Source organism: Rhynchophorus ferrugineus, unplaced genomic scaffold (genome assembly GCF_030347505.1).
Source record: "Rhynchophorus ferrugineus isolate W39M unplaced genomic scaffold, kcgeb_rfMv2 rfM3, whole genome shotgun sequence".
Taxonomy (NCBI): Eukaryota; Metazoa; Arthropoda; class Insecta; order Coleoptera; family Curculionidae; genus Rhynchophorus; species Rhynchophorus ferrugineus.
Genome location: NW_027472582.1, coordinates 36,009,164 through 36,025,040, shown reverse-complemented (window position 1 = coordinate 36,025,040; position 15,877 = coordinate 36,009,164). Strand labels below are relative to the sequence as shown.

Below are 15,877 nucleotides of genomic sequence, written 5' to 3'. Positions count from 1 at the left end.
AATGGCAAAAATCCATGAATTGGGCTTCGAATTGCTTCCTTATCCACCGTATTCTCCAGATCTGACATCCAGCGACTATTTCCTGTTCTCAGATCTCAAAAGAATACTCACTGGGAAGAAATTTTCCTCGAATGAAGAGGTGATCGCAGAAACTGAGGCCTATTTTGAAGCAAAGGACAAATCGTACTACAAAAATTGCATCGAAAATAGTTGGAGGGTCGCTATAATCAGTGTATCACCCTTGAAGAGATTTATGTTGAATAAAAATAACTAATTTTTCCAAAAAATGTGTTTTACTAGGGTAGACCGGGGACTTTTCAAATGATTGAATGCGATGTGTATGTATTGATCAGTTTACATATCGAGTCTTGTTGATTATATTTCACTGTATGTGGTTAAAACTGGTCAGATCCCTCAGATGATGTTTGACATCGACGATGAGCGACAGAATTCACAGTAGTAACAGTAGACAGAAAACATGGTAAAACGCCTTTGGTGAAGAGGAACAGGGAGCGAAACCCAAACTTAACTGAGTGACTGACAACCATTAAAAGGGCTTCGAAACGCTAAGCTGCGAAAGAAATGATGAAAGAATGTGTCATGGTCGGATGAATCATCGTTTAAATTGTTTCCTACAAAGGACCGGGTTATATGTTTGGAGAAAAAATGCGGACTGCCTGCTTCCTATAGTCAAGCATAGGGAGGTCATCCGGTATAATTTGGGTGGTAATATCGTGGTATTCTTCTCATTTACATCGACTTCCTTAATGATGCTGCTTTGACTAGTACATTGCTGCCAAACGCCAAAAGGTTCAGTTTTGATCGGGGAGAAACATAATATCATCAAACATAATCGCCATATCATAAAATAATTTAACCGCTATGAGGAGTTTTAGAACAAATAATGAATCATTAGCTTCTATTCTGCATTTAGTTTACCTGGATCTATTGACTATACATAACCGGGTGCGATTTATCATTTATTTATATAATGTTAACCTGGCACTAAATTGAGACAGTCCCGTGCTAGCTCTCGAAGAGAACGGTCGTCGTGCCGAACCTACTTACGCTTTCCGAGAATTAACCGAAATATTCTTGAGCACCAAGCACCCTCGCCCAAACGTTTGTAAACCCCTGAAAAGCGTTTTACAAACGGGGCAATGCCATCTCGTGCGCCAGAGCCCTTTCCACCCCCAGAAAATCGCCCTAGCACTGAAAGTGATGACAGCCTGAACGATGTTCGCCTCATTGGAAAAATGAAACGAAAACACCTTGAAAAAGAAACCAAAAACTGAACAAATAGATTGAAGAACAACATGAAAAAGATGGTAACCGAGCTAGCAGAATCCAAACAACATGAACAAAAATTTCGAGAATCTCAACCACCTGCTGGCGGAAAATAATTTATTAATTTAATTTATTTCGCGACCTAGCAACCATCTCAACCCCCTGCAATTCTGATTCAACCTGCTATACGGCCGGCTAGCCGCTAAAGCTGCAGCAAGCAGGATTGGAAGACGTCATGATAATCTAAGACGTCGATATCATTCTCACTGCTGGGTGACTTTCCTGAAACCTTCGCATCGTCTCTCTCCCGCGAACACTTCTTTGTCTACAGAAACGATAGAACCCCGGGTCGAGACGGTGAAAATTAATTTTCATCATAAATGGAGTTAAACATGAGCTGCTTCGTGATTACATCTATCTCAATTCTTCCACAAATAACTCAGCTAAAGTACTTCTGAAAACGCGCTTGTTCGCAAGCTGATTGCGCGCGTCACTGCTAATCTCCCCTTTTTCCAGGCTGTAAGGACCCCATCCGTTGCTGCATTCATAACTTTTGTCCCCATATGACAGCACCCAGTGGTGTGTTAGCTCAAGATCGCGAATCAACAGTTAGTTTCAATAGCTGATCTTTCGTTGGATCCTCGTATTCAATAACAGCTGCCCTGTTGGCGGATGCCATATGCCTAAATTTAATGCAGTAGCGACCTACAGGGGTCAGCTGTGAGGCGGTTTCGGTTTAGTGTATTGGTAGGCCTAGAGGCAGTCCCGCAGAATCCGGTCCAATTTATTACTCTAGGGCAAGTCTCCGTGATCTGGTATGGGTAATTCCACTGCCTGATTTTAGGACAAAAAAAACTGAATTGAGAAAGTACTACATTAGTGGTTTCAAAAGACGTAGTGTTTTTACTATGTAATATAAATGATAAACCTTTATCTTACATTACTTACAAAAAAAAATAACACAGGCTTAAAACATGCTTCTTAAAAATATTTGTTTTAATTGTATTTACACAAATAACCTAATTTTGTGTGTATCGTCTTGGTAGCGCAGAGGTAAAGGCGATAGGACGGTCCTCCTGCTGTTGCTATTGTCATGGGTTCGAATAATGTTGGGGCATTGTCGTTATGTTTGTGATTGTTTAACATTTGTGATTGTCTTTAGGCAAGAGTACAAAATCCGACGAGGAAAATGATCTCAGTCACGCCAGTAAATAGGCTGGATAAGACCGGATGTTTTCTGGGATGATCTCCAAAGTTGGTCACTCGAGGACCGCGGTTCGAAGCCCACGTTCAACAGTTGGTCTAGTTCAGATAAACTCTAGTAGGTAAAAACGAGACTCTATATATGATAAATATATTAAAAAATGTATTTAATACAGGGATTTTCAAGGTTTATTTCTGAAAAACACGCAAGAAAATGTCTAGCGGGGTCAAATCACATGATCATGGTGGTTATTTCACGTCACCTTTGTGACCTCGTCCATGTCGTCGATGTAATTTACTCAAAAAAAAAGCAGTTATCATCATTGTATATCATTCACCGTTAGCGGGATGAAAAAGGATGGAAGAATAACCACATCGGCCCAAAAACCATTTCAAACTGTAGTGTTGGGGAACAACCCCCAACAATGGGTTGTTCCGGTGAACCTCATGTAAGTTGATGTAGTTGCATATCCGGTAATTACGTTTATTCATTTAATAAAAAATATGTCTGAAGGGGCTTTTGGTAATATTTTTTTTAAATTTAATCGAGTGTCAGCGACTGAACAATAAATAACAAGCAAAACAGACGCCGCTAAAACAACACACCCGTCAACATAGGCTTGTCATTAAAAAACTATATAAATGATAGTAGTTTCTACATAATTAATCAATAAAAACAAAACCATAATTGATATATTTTTTATAGGATACCTTACGCTGGACTTTATACGTCATGATTTTCCTCGCATTAAAAATAAAATGGGAGATATTTACTCTGGCAATAAACTAAATTACATTAAGCTGAAAAAATCAAAGTAGGTCACGATCAGAAAAAATCCAGAAAACTGGTTAAATCTGGAACTTGGAATGATTTTTTACAGAACATGCTAAAGGTAAATTTAAGTGTTTCGGCAAGAAAATGTTCAATTTTCTAACAGGTCAATTGAAAAGTCCCCGGTCCGTAACCTCAAAAGATGCCTGTATAAAATTGACAGTTGTCGGATCATTAGTTCGTGAATTATACTATTTTCAGTGAAGCAACTTTTGTTATTGTGAAAAAAATGGATAAAAAGGAATTTCGCGTGTTGATAAAATATTTTTTAAAGGGAAGCTTTTTGAAGGGATAAAATACAGTTGATTCAAAACTTGGCTTGATGCCGAATTTCCGGGCAATAAAATCAACTACCAAGGATTGGTATGTTAAGTTTAGACGTGGTGAAATGAGCATCGAAGACGGTGAACGCAATGGACGCCCAAAAAAGGTTGTTACCGACGAAAACATTAAAATAATCCATATAATAATTTTGAATGCCCGTAACCTGAAATTGTATGAAATAGAAGACACACTAAAGATATCAACTGAACGTGTACATCATATCATTCACGAATATTTGGGTATGAGAATGCTCTGTGCAAAGTTGGTGCCGCGCGAGCTCACTTTTGACCAAAAACAACGACGAGTTGATGATTCGGAGCAGTGTTTGAAGATGATCAAGCATAGTAAACCTGAGATTTTGCGTCGATATGGGACAATGGATGAAACATAATTCTTAATTCTTATAATAAATCCAATCGACAGTCATCCCAGTGGACTACACATGATGAACCCGCTCCAAAGCGTGGGAAAACGCAACAGTTATGGCGTCTGTATTTTGGGATGCGCATGGAATAAAGCATTTGAAGAAAAAGAAAATGCTGCTTCATCAAGACAATGCACCGTGTCACAAGTCACTGAAAACGATGGCAAAAATCCATGAATTGGGCTTCGAATTGCTTTCTCATCCATCGTATTCTCCAGATCTGGCCCCCAACGACTATTTTCTGTTCTCAAATCTCAAAAGAATGCTCGCTGGAAAGTAATTTTCGGCGAATGAAGAGGTGATCGCCGGAGCTGAGGTCCATTTTGAAGCAAAGGACAAATCGTACTACACCCTTGAAAAAAATTATGTTGAATAAAAAAAAATTGCTAAAAAATGTGTTATACTATGGTAGGCTGAGGACTTTTCAAATGACCTGTTATATGTTCGTATGCTCAAGTATCGAGATAGAAACAAAACAAACTGTTAAATTAATAACAATTTCACTTGATTTCACGATTCGTTTTCTATAGTTTATTAGAGAAAGTATCATTAACGCGATTAGCAATGATAAATAAAATCTGTAATATATGCAAATTTTCAATATAATTTTATACAGATTATGTATAGTCTATTCAAAGTTTCTTTAGTAATGCGTATGGATATTTGTGACGTCGAAACATTGCAATGTTGCCACATTAACTCTGAGTTTCAGTTCAGTTTGGTTTTGGCATACAAAAAAATTCTGATCTAAATAAAATAATTGAACAAAAATGTTATCAAATATAATTTTTAACATTATATTAAAATAAAAAAATTATTATCTAAAAACTACAGTTAATTATACAGCCACAATAATTTATAGGTAAAAGTCACCTCTTATCACTATTGCTTTCCAGAATTTTGGATACGTCTGACAGCTGGTCGCCGTCCAGTTGTCAGACGTACCCTAAATTATTCAAAATATTAGTTATAATTACTACAGGTTATAAACTGGCAAACATTATTTCAGCCCTTTGATTATTTTGATAAATTTTAAGTCGGTCCGTAATATATTATATTACTTTGTTTGAAAATGCCGAAAACAATAGATATTCAAGGTCACAAATTGATTGCGAATTTAATAGGTTATTTCGAAAAGAAACGAGATAATGGAGGCCTCCTTTTACCAGTAAATTCTGTTAGAGAGGTAATTATTGATGATATTAAATAATATAAGTTCCTACAATTTTATTGAAAATATTTTTAGCGGGTTGCTGTCCGCTAAATATTAGTGTGGGTACTGTGAATAACATCGCTTACAAAATGAAGAATAATACGTTAGATTCACCCAAGAAAACCCGTCTACATACAAAGTGGATGACGAATCTTGACCATCTTGATATTGGCTCTATTCGAGACCAAATATACGAAATGTGTAAGAACAGTAAGTACACAAACTAGTTTATCGATATAAACATAATTTAATAAAATTATTTTAGAGAAAATTGTCTGTCTGGAAAGTATACATAAAAGAATTAGGGACATGCAGCTTTTTGAGGGATGTAAGACATTCTTTCATACACTCTTACAGGGCATAGGGTTTAAATGGTGTAAAGATACCGTTGGAGAGGTTTAATGGAACTTCCAGACATTACCTTAAAAAAATTAATTTCTGAAGGCATAAAAGAAGACCAAGGAAGATAATCTTGATGAAACTTGAATATTTCAAAATGGTTCATTGTGGCACTCTTGACAAGACAGTAACAAAAAAAGTGTAAACACAACAAAAATTGACGAAAAAAGGTAAAAGTTAGGTTCGATTAGGTGTTATTCGTCATTATATTTATGAATAAGTAATTGCAGATATATTGCTGGTCGAGAAGGATATTCCATCAAACACTGTTTGGATATGTGGAAGGAAGCATTGTCAACCATAACACCTTCGGCTTGGATGTACTCGATAAGGCATACAGAGGAAGTAATTGATAAATGGTGGAATCGTGAACATGTTTTAGACAGATTAGAAATTAACAGTTTAGTGATTGAATTGGATAGTAAGCCGGAAAGTGAAAGTGAAGTGAAGGAAACTTTCAAGGATATGTGACAATGCTGTGCAATGCCGGAAATTTATGAGACAGAGTGATGAGAGTGGAAACAACAAAAGCTTTGCACACAATTAATTGAATATAACTGTAGACAATGCTATTGTAGGCGTGAAAGATTTGTGTGCACAGATATGATTTTAATTGTTCAAAATTAAACATGAGCATTAGGTTAGAACGTATGAGGACATAATGAATACTAACTGTTTCATAGATATGGTAAATGCATTAGACAGAATCCAGTGATTAATTTAATGAAGAATGATGTATACAGATAGAAGCAAAAGAAATAAAATATACCGTGATACCAAGTTGGCTTGACAAGTAAACACACCATCGAAGGAAACAAAAACTAAACGTAAAAGGTAAATATGCTCTCGAATGAAAGTAAAATACGTTTCTCAGATATACAATTGTTAATTAGGTGGATTAGGGGGATATCACTACATAAAAAAACGCACCTAGAAACTCTACCTCATGGGTGATGTGGAAAAGAGTTCAATGTAAACAAAACAAATCTAACCTACAAACTATTATACCTGTGTTCTTAATTGTAGTTTTAAGTCCTTCGATAATATATGTATTAGATGTACTATAATGTTAAAATAAATTACATTTGATAACATTTTTGTTCAATTATTTTATTTAGATTAGAATATTCTTGTATGTCAAGGCCAAACTGAACTAAAATTCAGAGTTGATGCGATAACATTGCAATTTTTTGATGTCACAAATATCCATGACGCATTACTAAAAAAACTTTGAATAGACAATATGTCTAAGTGAGGTTAGTTCATAGGCAAATTAAGCAATAGCTTAGGGCATTACTTTTTGTGGGGCGCCAGAACCACTAACAAAAAAATTGCTAGTACATGAAAAGTGATATTATTTTACTTATAGCTAGAGGGGTACACAGGCGTGGCCAAGACTTAAGGCATCAAGTGGTCTTAATCCGGTACTGTAGGTAGTATGGGTGGTCGCTTTTGCTTTTCGGCTACTTCAATAACAATATTAGTAGTTGGGCAGATACCCAAATAGTTAACCGCTCATGATAAACAATTCCTTTCCAATCCCATCGAACAAATCAAGCACCTTCCCTGGCGCTAATATGACTATGCAACTATAAGATATTGCATGGACATTTAGCTATGACAAAGATTTACTCATGTTGGAAATTTAACCTTTTTAACCATAAACTTCTTCAGAACGTTTTGTCATTTGAGCACAACTTGCGTTGTTTACAGTGACTTGAATGATGACTTTTTACTTCTCCATCTTCAATGAAGCTGAATCCGTGACCATTATGAAACGTTAGTGTGACAAATGATCGCTTGTTTCTTTGGAATAGCTGTATATGTGGCAACCGTGCACAACTATTTGTTTACCAAAAGTGCCTCGTGAAATGAGAAAAAGAAGCAGCAACGAAGAATAATTTTCTTCTTTATGAAAATGTAAGTTCTCACACTGCCAAAAAGGTCGAATTGATGGGCCTCCGTACAGTCCTAATTCACCAATTTCTTTTTTAGTTTCCGTATATCAAGAATAAATTGCGTGCCAACGTTTTTCGGTGCCTGAAGAAACCGTTGATGCATTTAAAAATTATGTTTTGGAAGTACCTCCATAAGAGTGGAAAAAGTGTTACGTGAACTAGTTCGAACGCATGCAAAAGTATATTGATCATTATGGAGAATACGAAAAACAATAAAGCCATTTTCGTTAACAGACTCAAACTATAAGTAGCAACCCTCGTACATCTTCAAAATAACTAAGGCGAAAAAAGTTTTTTCTCATACGTTGAAATAAATAACATATACAAAATAGCAATACAAACGGTAAAATTGAATTTAAATAAAGTGGAAATATATTTTCTCTTCATTAACTGATATTTCAAATATTAAATATATACAAATTAATCTAAGTGCAGAAAAAATAGTGTCGATAGAAATAAAAAGTGCACAATAAATCCTCAAATAATTGAGAACACATAATAATCGGCAGCAACTGTTTTAGAATCTGAGAGTCAGTTTCCCTACGTTTGACAAACATACATCTTTACTGCAATATACATTTTGTGTTGCATTCAATTGCGAAAAGAAATATGAGAGATATATGTTAGTACATAATATCTGGAATTATCTTTTAATTTTTTGATAATTCCGAAACGTACGATCGGTGTAGTAAAATTACATACTATTATGTTCAAAGAATGATGAGACTTTTGAAATAAAGTGTAAACATACTTTAATATATGTATGTTTTATTATATATATTTATGCCGACAATTTTTAGTTTTCCAAATGGTTATTAAAATGATCGATTAAAATCTCTTCAATTAATTCAAAACGATATCCCTTGAAGCAGTTTCTAATTTTGGATGATACAGATAATTTTGATGGGGTTCAATCAGGTAAATACGGCGATTGCGGATGAATATGAATTGAATTTTTGATGAAAATGTCGCGAAGAAACCATATTAAATTATTGGTTCATAATTCCGGTCCTTTGACGTTAATAACTTTTCATAAACGATGCCTTTATACGAGCAATTTGCAAGTAATAGTTCTTGTTGAAGGAATTTATAACGAATACCACGATGATGTTAATATCACCTTGATTTTGGACTTCTCTTGTCTCTATTTCTTCGGGGCTTAACTCTAACATGATATTCGATTGATTGATCTGCAACTTTCTAATTGTATGTGTAAATCCATATCTCATCTCCCATAATCAGTACATTTAGAAAACCATTATTTTTTTTCAGGTTTTAAAGCTTTATTACACAAAAACTATTACGTATTTATTTGGTGAAATACCACAACTCTGGTATAAACCACTATCCACAACTCTATACCAACTTTCGGGTAATATATGTGTAGCGACCTTGAGGCATGTCAAATTTTACATCGTGGAATAACGGTCAGCAAAGTACCCAGAAATATAATCCCAGATGCTGAACACGGGCGGGGTGCCAGCAGCGACAACTAGAACACGATAACCCCGAGACGTTTATCTAGGATGTTATTGAAGGGTATTTCGATCATTCAGTAACTGACCATCGTTTGGTTTAGACGTGCCACCATCGACTGCCCAAGCCATGTCTCCAGGTAACTCCGCTGCGGTCCATTTTATCTATTTTGTATTTTCTACATTTTTTATATTGCCAATAAATAACGGTCACATAATGTAATCACCACTGTTTCATTTCGTTTTACCTTCATTCACCGAGCTATATCATTTACCCTAAATGTGAAATCCGCGTTCATAATAAACAAAATTAATTTTCTTTGGAGGCGATTCCAAACTTAACTCTACCATTGATCGGAATAGACAATAATCCGAAGGAAATATGGAGGACCTAAATTGTCATGCCATGTGAGTGATTACTTAGGTCACATCTTTTACCTTGAGGTATCAAATTGCCGTTTTTTAACTCCATTGAAACACCATCTGTTATAAAATGGCAGGTTTGACATTTTTTTACTTCAATTTCAATTTTCATCATAGAGGTACACTCTAATATTACATATTTTTAAATGTAGATAAAATTTTATGCAATTTCTGTGCAGAAGGTGTCTTAAAATTTGACATGACAGTCAAACTCCTATCAATGTAGAGAAAAACAATCCGGGAATTAGGAAAGGCCTTGGTAACTTAAATTTAAGAATCTTACTATTATTTGGGAACGGTATTTCTTTGGAGATTATGGACAGAACAAATTTATTGAAATCACTGACCACCTTAATGTAAAGGCGTTACTATTTTTGATAATAGTATATTTCTTCAAATTGACCTTATGGATATAACAAATTCATTAATCACTTACCAGTATGTTTTTATACAAGACTCAGTATCAAATTCCTCAAATAGATCGATTTAAAATTACTACAATACATTTTTTATTATCTTAGTTCAATGATAAAAGATATAAAAAATATAATAATTAATTCATTTTTGCTAATGAAATTTAATATTCCCACCCTTTATATTAAATGATACTACGTAATACAAGAAGGGGAGAATATGTTATAACGTCCAAAAAGTGGAGACACGGTCAATTAAATTTCAACAATGACATTATTTAATTTAAACATGAAAGGGTGCTGAATTTTTGGAATGTTGGCGATAGAGAGATCAAAGGGGAGCTCATAGAATATTAAATCTAGATTATAGAGAAATACGTTAAAGTTTACACAAAAATAACAAGTAGCGATTATTGTAGTTGTGAAAATTAGAGGCGGTACATGTGTGAATGAAACATTAAATCTACAGTTCTACACTAAAAACAAGTTAGCTATGATTTCTAACATTCTAACACGATGAACACTAAAACCATAATTTATAAATTAGACAGGTTCGTATCGGTTATTAAAATGAAGTCTATAAAACAAATTAAATAAGAAACAACTACGTTAGCAGTATATAAAATATTGGATTGTTCTAGATTTTATTCTAAAATAAACACACGTTATATTTTTTCCGACAATATTTACATTTAATTTTTTATTTATAAAATAATGGTGAAGTTTGTTTTGCGTCAACTGCAAATATTAACTAAAACATTATTATATATAACAAAATCATCGTACGTCACACGACGTATTTTACGTTGAAAAACTGTATATTTGCTTTTTTTCTTATTTTGTTATTATTTCAAATACTTAACCACTAGATTTGATCTAAAAACAGTAGTGATATTTTATACATTTAATGTATGCCTCGTGGACAAATCGGCATCAATTTAAAAAAATCAAAATTATAAACCATTAAACAAATATTTGGGGCGAACCATTGCACGGATATAATTGATTAGAATATTAGCTGTTGATCAGGTAGCTGGACTAAAGAATGCCATAAGAAGTTGAATAATTTCAGTGTTGATACTCAGTATTACCAGAATTAATTAGGCTTTACAACTGTTTCTAACAATTTTTATTTTAAAAGCCTTCTTTCCGACAATACCTTAAGATGTAATATATGTAACAGTTTAATAAGTTTTGCTGTTCGATAAAATACAATGCTATCGAATTTTCTTGTCTATAAACATTGATGAACAGGACGATCCTCCTACTGCAACGATAGTCGAGTGTTCGAACCCTGTCGGGGCATAGTTGTATATTTATGTTCGCGATTGTTTATAATATAATTTAACAAATTCGAGGCGATTTTGGACACCAGCATGCAAACGATTCTTAACGTTATTTGATGCCCCGAATATAAATCGACAATCTGTCTTTCAAGATTGGTTCTAATTTTCGAGATCGCTCATGGTAGCAGCACTGCATCGTTTTTGTTACGTTTGTGGATGTTATATGGTCAGTAATCGTCGGAAAATCATAACAAATGTATTCAAAGGCGCGTATTTACAGTACTTCGGTTTTGCTGCAGTAAACACTGACAAGTCATGGGTACTGAAGTTGTTTTGTAACACGTGCGGAACAAAACTATACAGGTGGTCACTTGGTGAAAATGTATTCTTTACAATTTCTGTCACAACGTTATAGAGAGAACAGAAAAATCATGCAGATGATTGCTACTTTTGTTCAATGAATGTCGTCGGTATAAATGCTAAAAAATAGCAAAGTATATCCTGAGGGATCATCAGTATCAAAGCCAGTTCTAACTACGCACGGACAGTGATCTAATGTCAATTTGTCCATGTAAAAAAATCCTTAAGATCTTCGTCTTCATCGCCGGTGAGCGAAGAAAGCATTATGGAAGAAAAACAGTGAATTGAATGATTCGATACGAATTTATGGAAACAAGGACCACGGTTGCAGGAATGGAAACATCTTGACCCTAAAACACAAGTCATTGTTTATAGAAACAGAAATCACGCAATTTTACTGTTCTTCAAAAAATAAAATGACATGCGTTTTTGTAATGATATTAAAGGTTTATTTGACGTGATGAATACTCCAATATGATCGAAATGAATGGCGTTTGTTCATAACTGGTTGTAAGTATAGTTTGAAGACGGCTCTACTTCATGTTGGAATGGATTTGACTCACGAAATTTTGTTGTTTTTAGTGTCTGTGGGACAGCCGTGCAGTTGATCAGCATTATGTGAGAAAGGTGTGGCTGTACTTCTCGCATTATAAGCTAAGTCAACAAAATGTGCCCTCTGTATTACTTGTGAACCCTCAGGATGTTTTATTGTCACCTCTTCACATTAAAGTTGGCCTTATTAAGAACTTTGCCAAAGTGCTCAATCGCGAAAGATCGGCTTTCATTTAGTCGCCATATCATCATTTATCGAAAGTCTTATTCACAACTTTCTCGGTAAACACGAATCACCGGATTACAAGCACGTAATCGACAATTTGTTGCAAGATTGAAGTTCGAAAGTATTTCAAAATGTATCTTCTGCATTCACACCTTGATTTTTTCGCACCAAACGGGGCGACATGAGCGTCAAATGAGAACGACCAAGATATAGCGAAAATTGAAAGGCGATACCAACGATTTTGGGACAAAGGCATGATGAGCGATTATTATTGGACCCTAATGCGTGAAACATATCCCACGCAATATAAAAGACTCAGTTTAACCTTTTAAAATACGGGCTGTCGATTTGGTTTTAGCCTCCAATTTACCTTATAAGCAGCTTTTGGTTGATCAGGTCCAAAACCACAGCAATAACTAGATATGTCGGGTCGGATATCTACTGGGATGGTCTCTAAGTTAGCAACTCACCTGTCGGTAAACTTAATGCCGAATACCGTGTTTCAGCCCATGTTAAGCAGTAGATCTAGTCCAGATAAACTCTTAGTTAGTAAAATTAATTTTGTGTTTAATGTTAAATGTCTTTTTCGACCCACTGGGTGTAAAAATTTATGGGAAAAGTCACGAGCAACGTTTAAAAAAATTAAGAAAGAAAAAAATCCACCCTATTCGCTATATTCGCTCTGATTTCTTGCTGTTTTCACATTCCAAAAGCGAAGAGGTTTTATGGAAGAAATGGTATCCATGGTAGCGTGTTTGACAGTCTTATGGATTCTCGTGTATAAGAATGGATCGAACCAACAAATTCGAAAATTATGGAGATTACAAAATTATTTTACGCTTATTTTTAAATTATCACGCAAACTTATTGCATAACTTTCTATTGTTACTACTTTGACTAATACGAATCTGAACTCCTAGAGATTGTGCTATGATTCTTGTTTGTTACTACTTTGAGTTTCAGTGTTTAATTTTTCACATATTTTCTACCATAATTTATACCTTAGTGGTCATAGTGGGTCCTCCTTTTGCTACGAATGTGAGTAGCTGGTTGGAAATTCGCTAGGGTAAATCTATGTTTGTGGTTGTCCATAAGCAATAGTGTAAAATCCAACAAACCATCCCAATCACGATATAAACCAGACTGGAAGTCCGAATATTTTTTGAGATGGCCTTTAAGCTCGTCACCACTCGGTAGGATTAATGTTGAAGATCCTGTCTTGAAGCCCACGTTAAGCACTAGTTCCAGTTAAAAGCCAATAGATTGACGCGGTTAAAATCCATATAAATATATAATACAATTTTGATATTACTAGAATTAAATTCAGCCAACTATATCCGTGCAATTGGGGAGATATCGGGATAAGAAAATGTTATTTTTTTCTAGTCTGAATTGAACAGACAAATAATTTGTTACCTTGACCGAATTATTTTTATTAAATCCACTAACGTATTGGTTGAATGTGTTACGTAATGTACATTTGTATGATAGCATTTGAATTATAACTTGTAGTTATTTGAATATTATATGATTAAATATTTTTTTGTATAATTTAACTTGTATTAATGACATTAAGCGAAATTTTATCATATAAATATTAGGTAAAAATCTGTCTAATTTATAAAAACACGTGAAACAAACAAAAACAAAACAGAAAACACGACCCCTACCAGTTCTTGTTTGTTCCCGGTCGATTTCTGGCCGCGTTTCCGACACTCCTGTTTCAATTGTTCCTTAGTCAAATTGAGCAGCTCGTCGACTGATTTGGATTTGGGTGCAGTTGGACGTGGATCCTTGGGTTGTCGGGTCGGGATTGGGTCAGGGAAGTTCTGGCTGTTCGTGCGCCGCTTCTTGCTCGGCATTATGATACAAAGTGAGACACAGAAGCACCCACCACCAGCTTAAATATGTGACACTACGAAGACACTGCAAGGATCTATGGAAACTGCTTGGTTAGTTGGGAATAGTGTCTGGGAAGAATGGAAATATTATGGGATGAAAGATTGATAGTATTGTCGCAACACTCATGCGCTGATTTCTATTTTACACAAATAAGTTTACTTATTTTGTGAAGTTGATTGCCCAGACGATTTTCAACCATTAAATCTGATCATAAAAAAATATGGATTAAAAATAAGGGATTATTAGTGGGTGTATTTCACCACATTAATTCAAACAACGATAATCACACAATTACAATACGCACACACGTTTAGTAAACATGCATATTATTGTTATAACACATCACTCAATAAATTTCCGGTCTAACTAAAACTTTTTTTTAGAAATTCAACCCTATTTATCAACACATTATACTCTTCAAGAGTGATATATTTATTACAATTATTTATTACGTGCATTCCCTTAAGGGCAATTTATTTTTGATTATTTTAGATTGCTTATTGTTGTTTACTCAGACCGTCTTCATGATTTAGGTGTATAATAGCGGATATACACTTCATCTATTCTGATTTTAGAAATGACTATTTTGCTTTTAAATGTTAAACAAATGAAGCAAGCAGTTAAACAAATGTATAAAACTGTCGATACATTACGTTCTGGTATACTCTACTGGATTCGAGCTATTTCACACAATTTCACTTTAAGGTTTTCCAGAACTGTTTTGTAGACTTTTTCTAGAACTGACCGACTTTGGGAAATCATTCTTTGTCATGGGTGTTTATAAAACCGCGCATAAATTTACTATACCAATCAATAATAGTTGATTTCCGTAGTACACAATCACATAACGTTTATCAAGTTATCGGTTTCAACAGTATTTTTCGCCATAAAGAAACGATGCTTAATAGATGAGAAATTATTTTTTATTCATCGTTTTCAAAATAACTAGTTATAAATAAAAAGTTGTTCCAATAAAACAATTATAACCTGTAAACGTGTAACAGTTGAAATAATATTGAAATGTTGACAATATAATTTGACAGTTAACGCTACCCATCATATAGATATATTAATAGTGATGTCGTCTATGTATTAGACCGTAGATTTATTCAGTGATCTGTTTCGTTAAAAAGTTTTTGTACATATAACAATGAAAGTAATATTGAAAGTGTTAGTTCAAAACAAAACTTGCACTTGACAGCATTCTTGATCTAGTATTTTGATGCAATAGGATCAATTGGAAGTGACGCACGTAATTGTTCGAATGTTTGTTTATATGTTTATAAGAATGAGACACATCAGCTAATTTTACAGTTATTAAGTTAAGTATTAACCTATATATTAAATGTTACTTGCTATGCATAATGATGAAAATGAAGCCTGCATGTAAATATGAAAATATTAGATGCTTGGATGTATTTTGATCAGCGATATCTATTAGTGAAGATGCAAAGTATCAATGTAAGCAACTGTTGTTTAAATCTAACGTAACTATAAAATTCGATGATTTTGATATTTTTCTACATAAAATAAGTTTTCTATTTAGCATTATTGAATTTTTCAATGGATAATGACACAATGAATTATCATGGAACGCTCA

At 34.3% G+C, this 15,877-nt stretch overlaps 1 protein-coding gene across 3 annotated transcripts in view; it reads right to left on the bottom strand.

The window, feature by feature from the left end:
* The window catches only part of Tango5 (Transport and Golgi organization 5), a 37,730-nt gene that overhangs the window by 17,092 nt on the left and 4,761 nt on the right, over positions 1-15,877 (bottom strand). Inside the window, exon 2 of one of the 3 annotated variants that reach the window (XM_076399104.1) lies at positions 14,046-14,481. The exons of 1 other annotated variant lie outside the window; for it this stretch is intronic. In XM_076399104.1, the coding sequence (XP_076255219.1) occupies positions 14,046-14,237 (192 nt within the window). In that variant the 5' untranslated portion in view covers positions 14,238-14,481. The remainder of the gene's footprint in view (positions 1-14,045; positions 14,482-15,877) is intronic. One more of the 3 variants, XM_076399105.1, reaches the window with a different exon arrangement.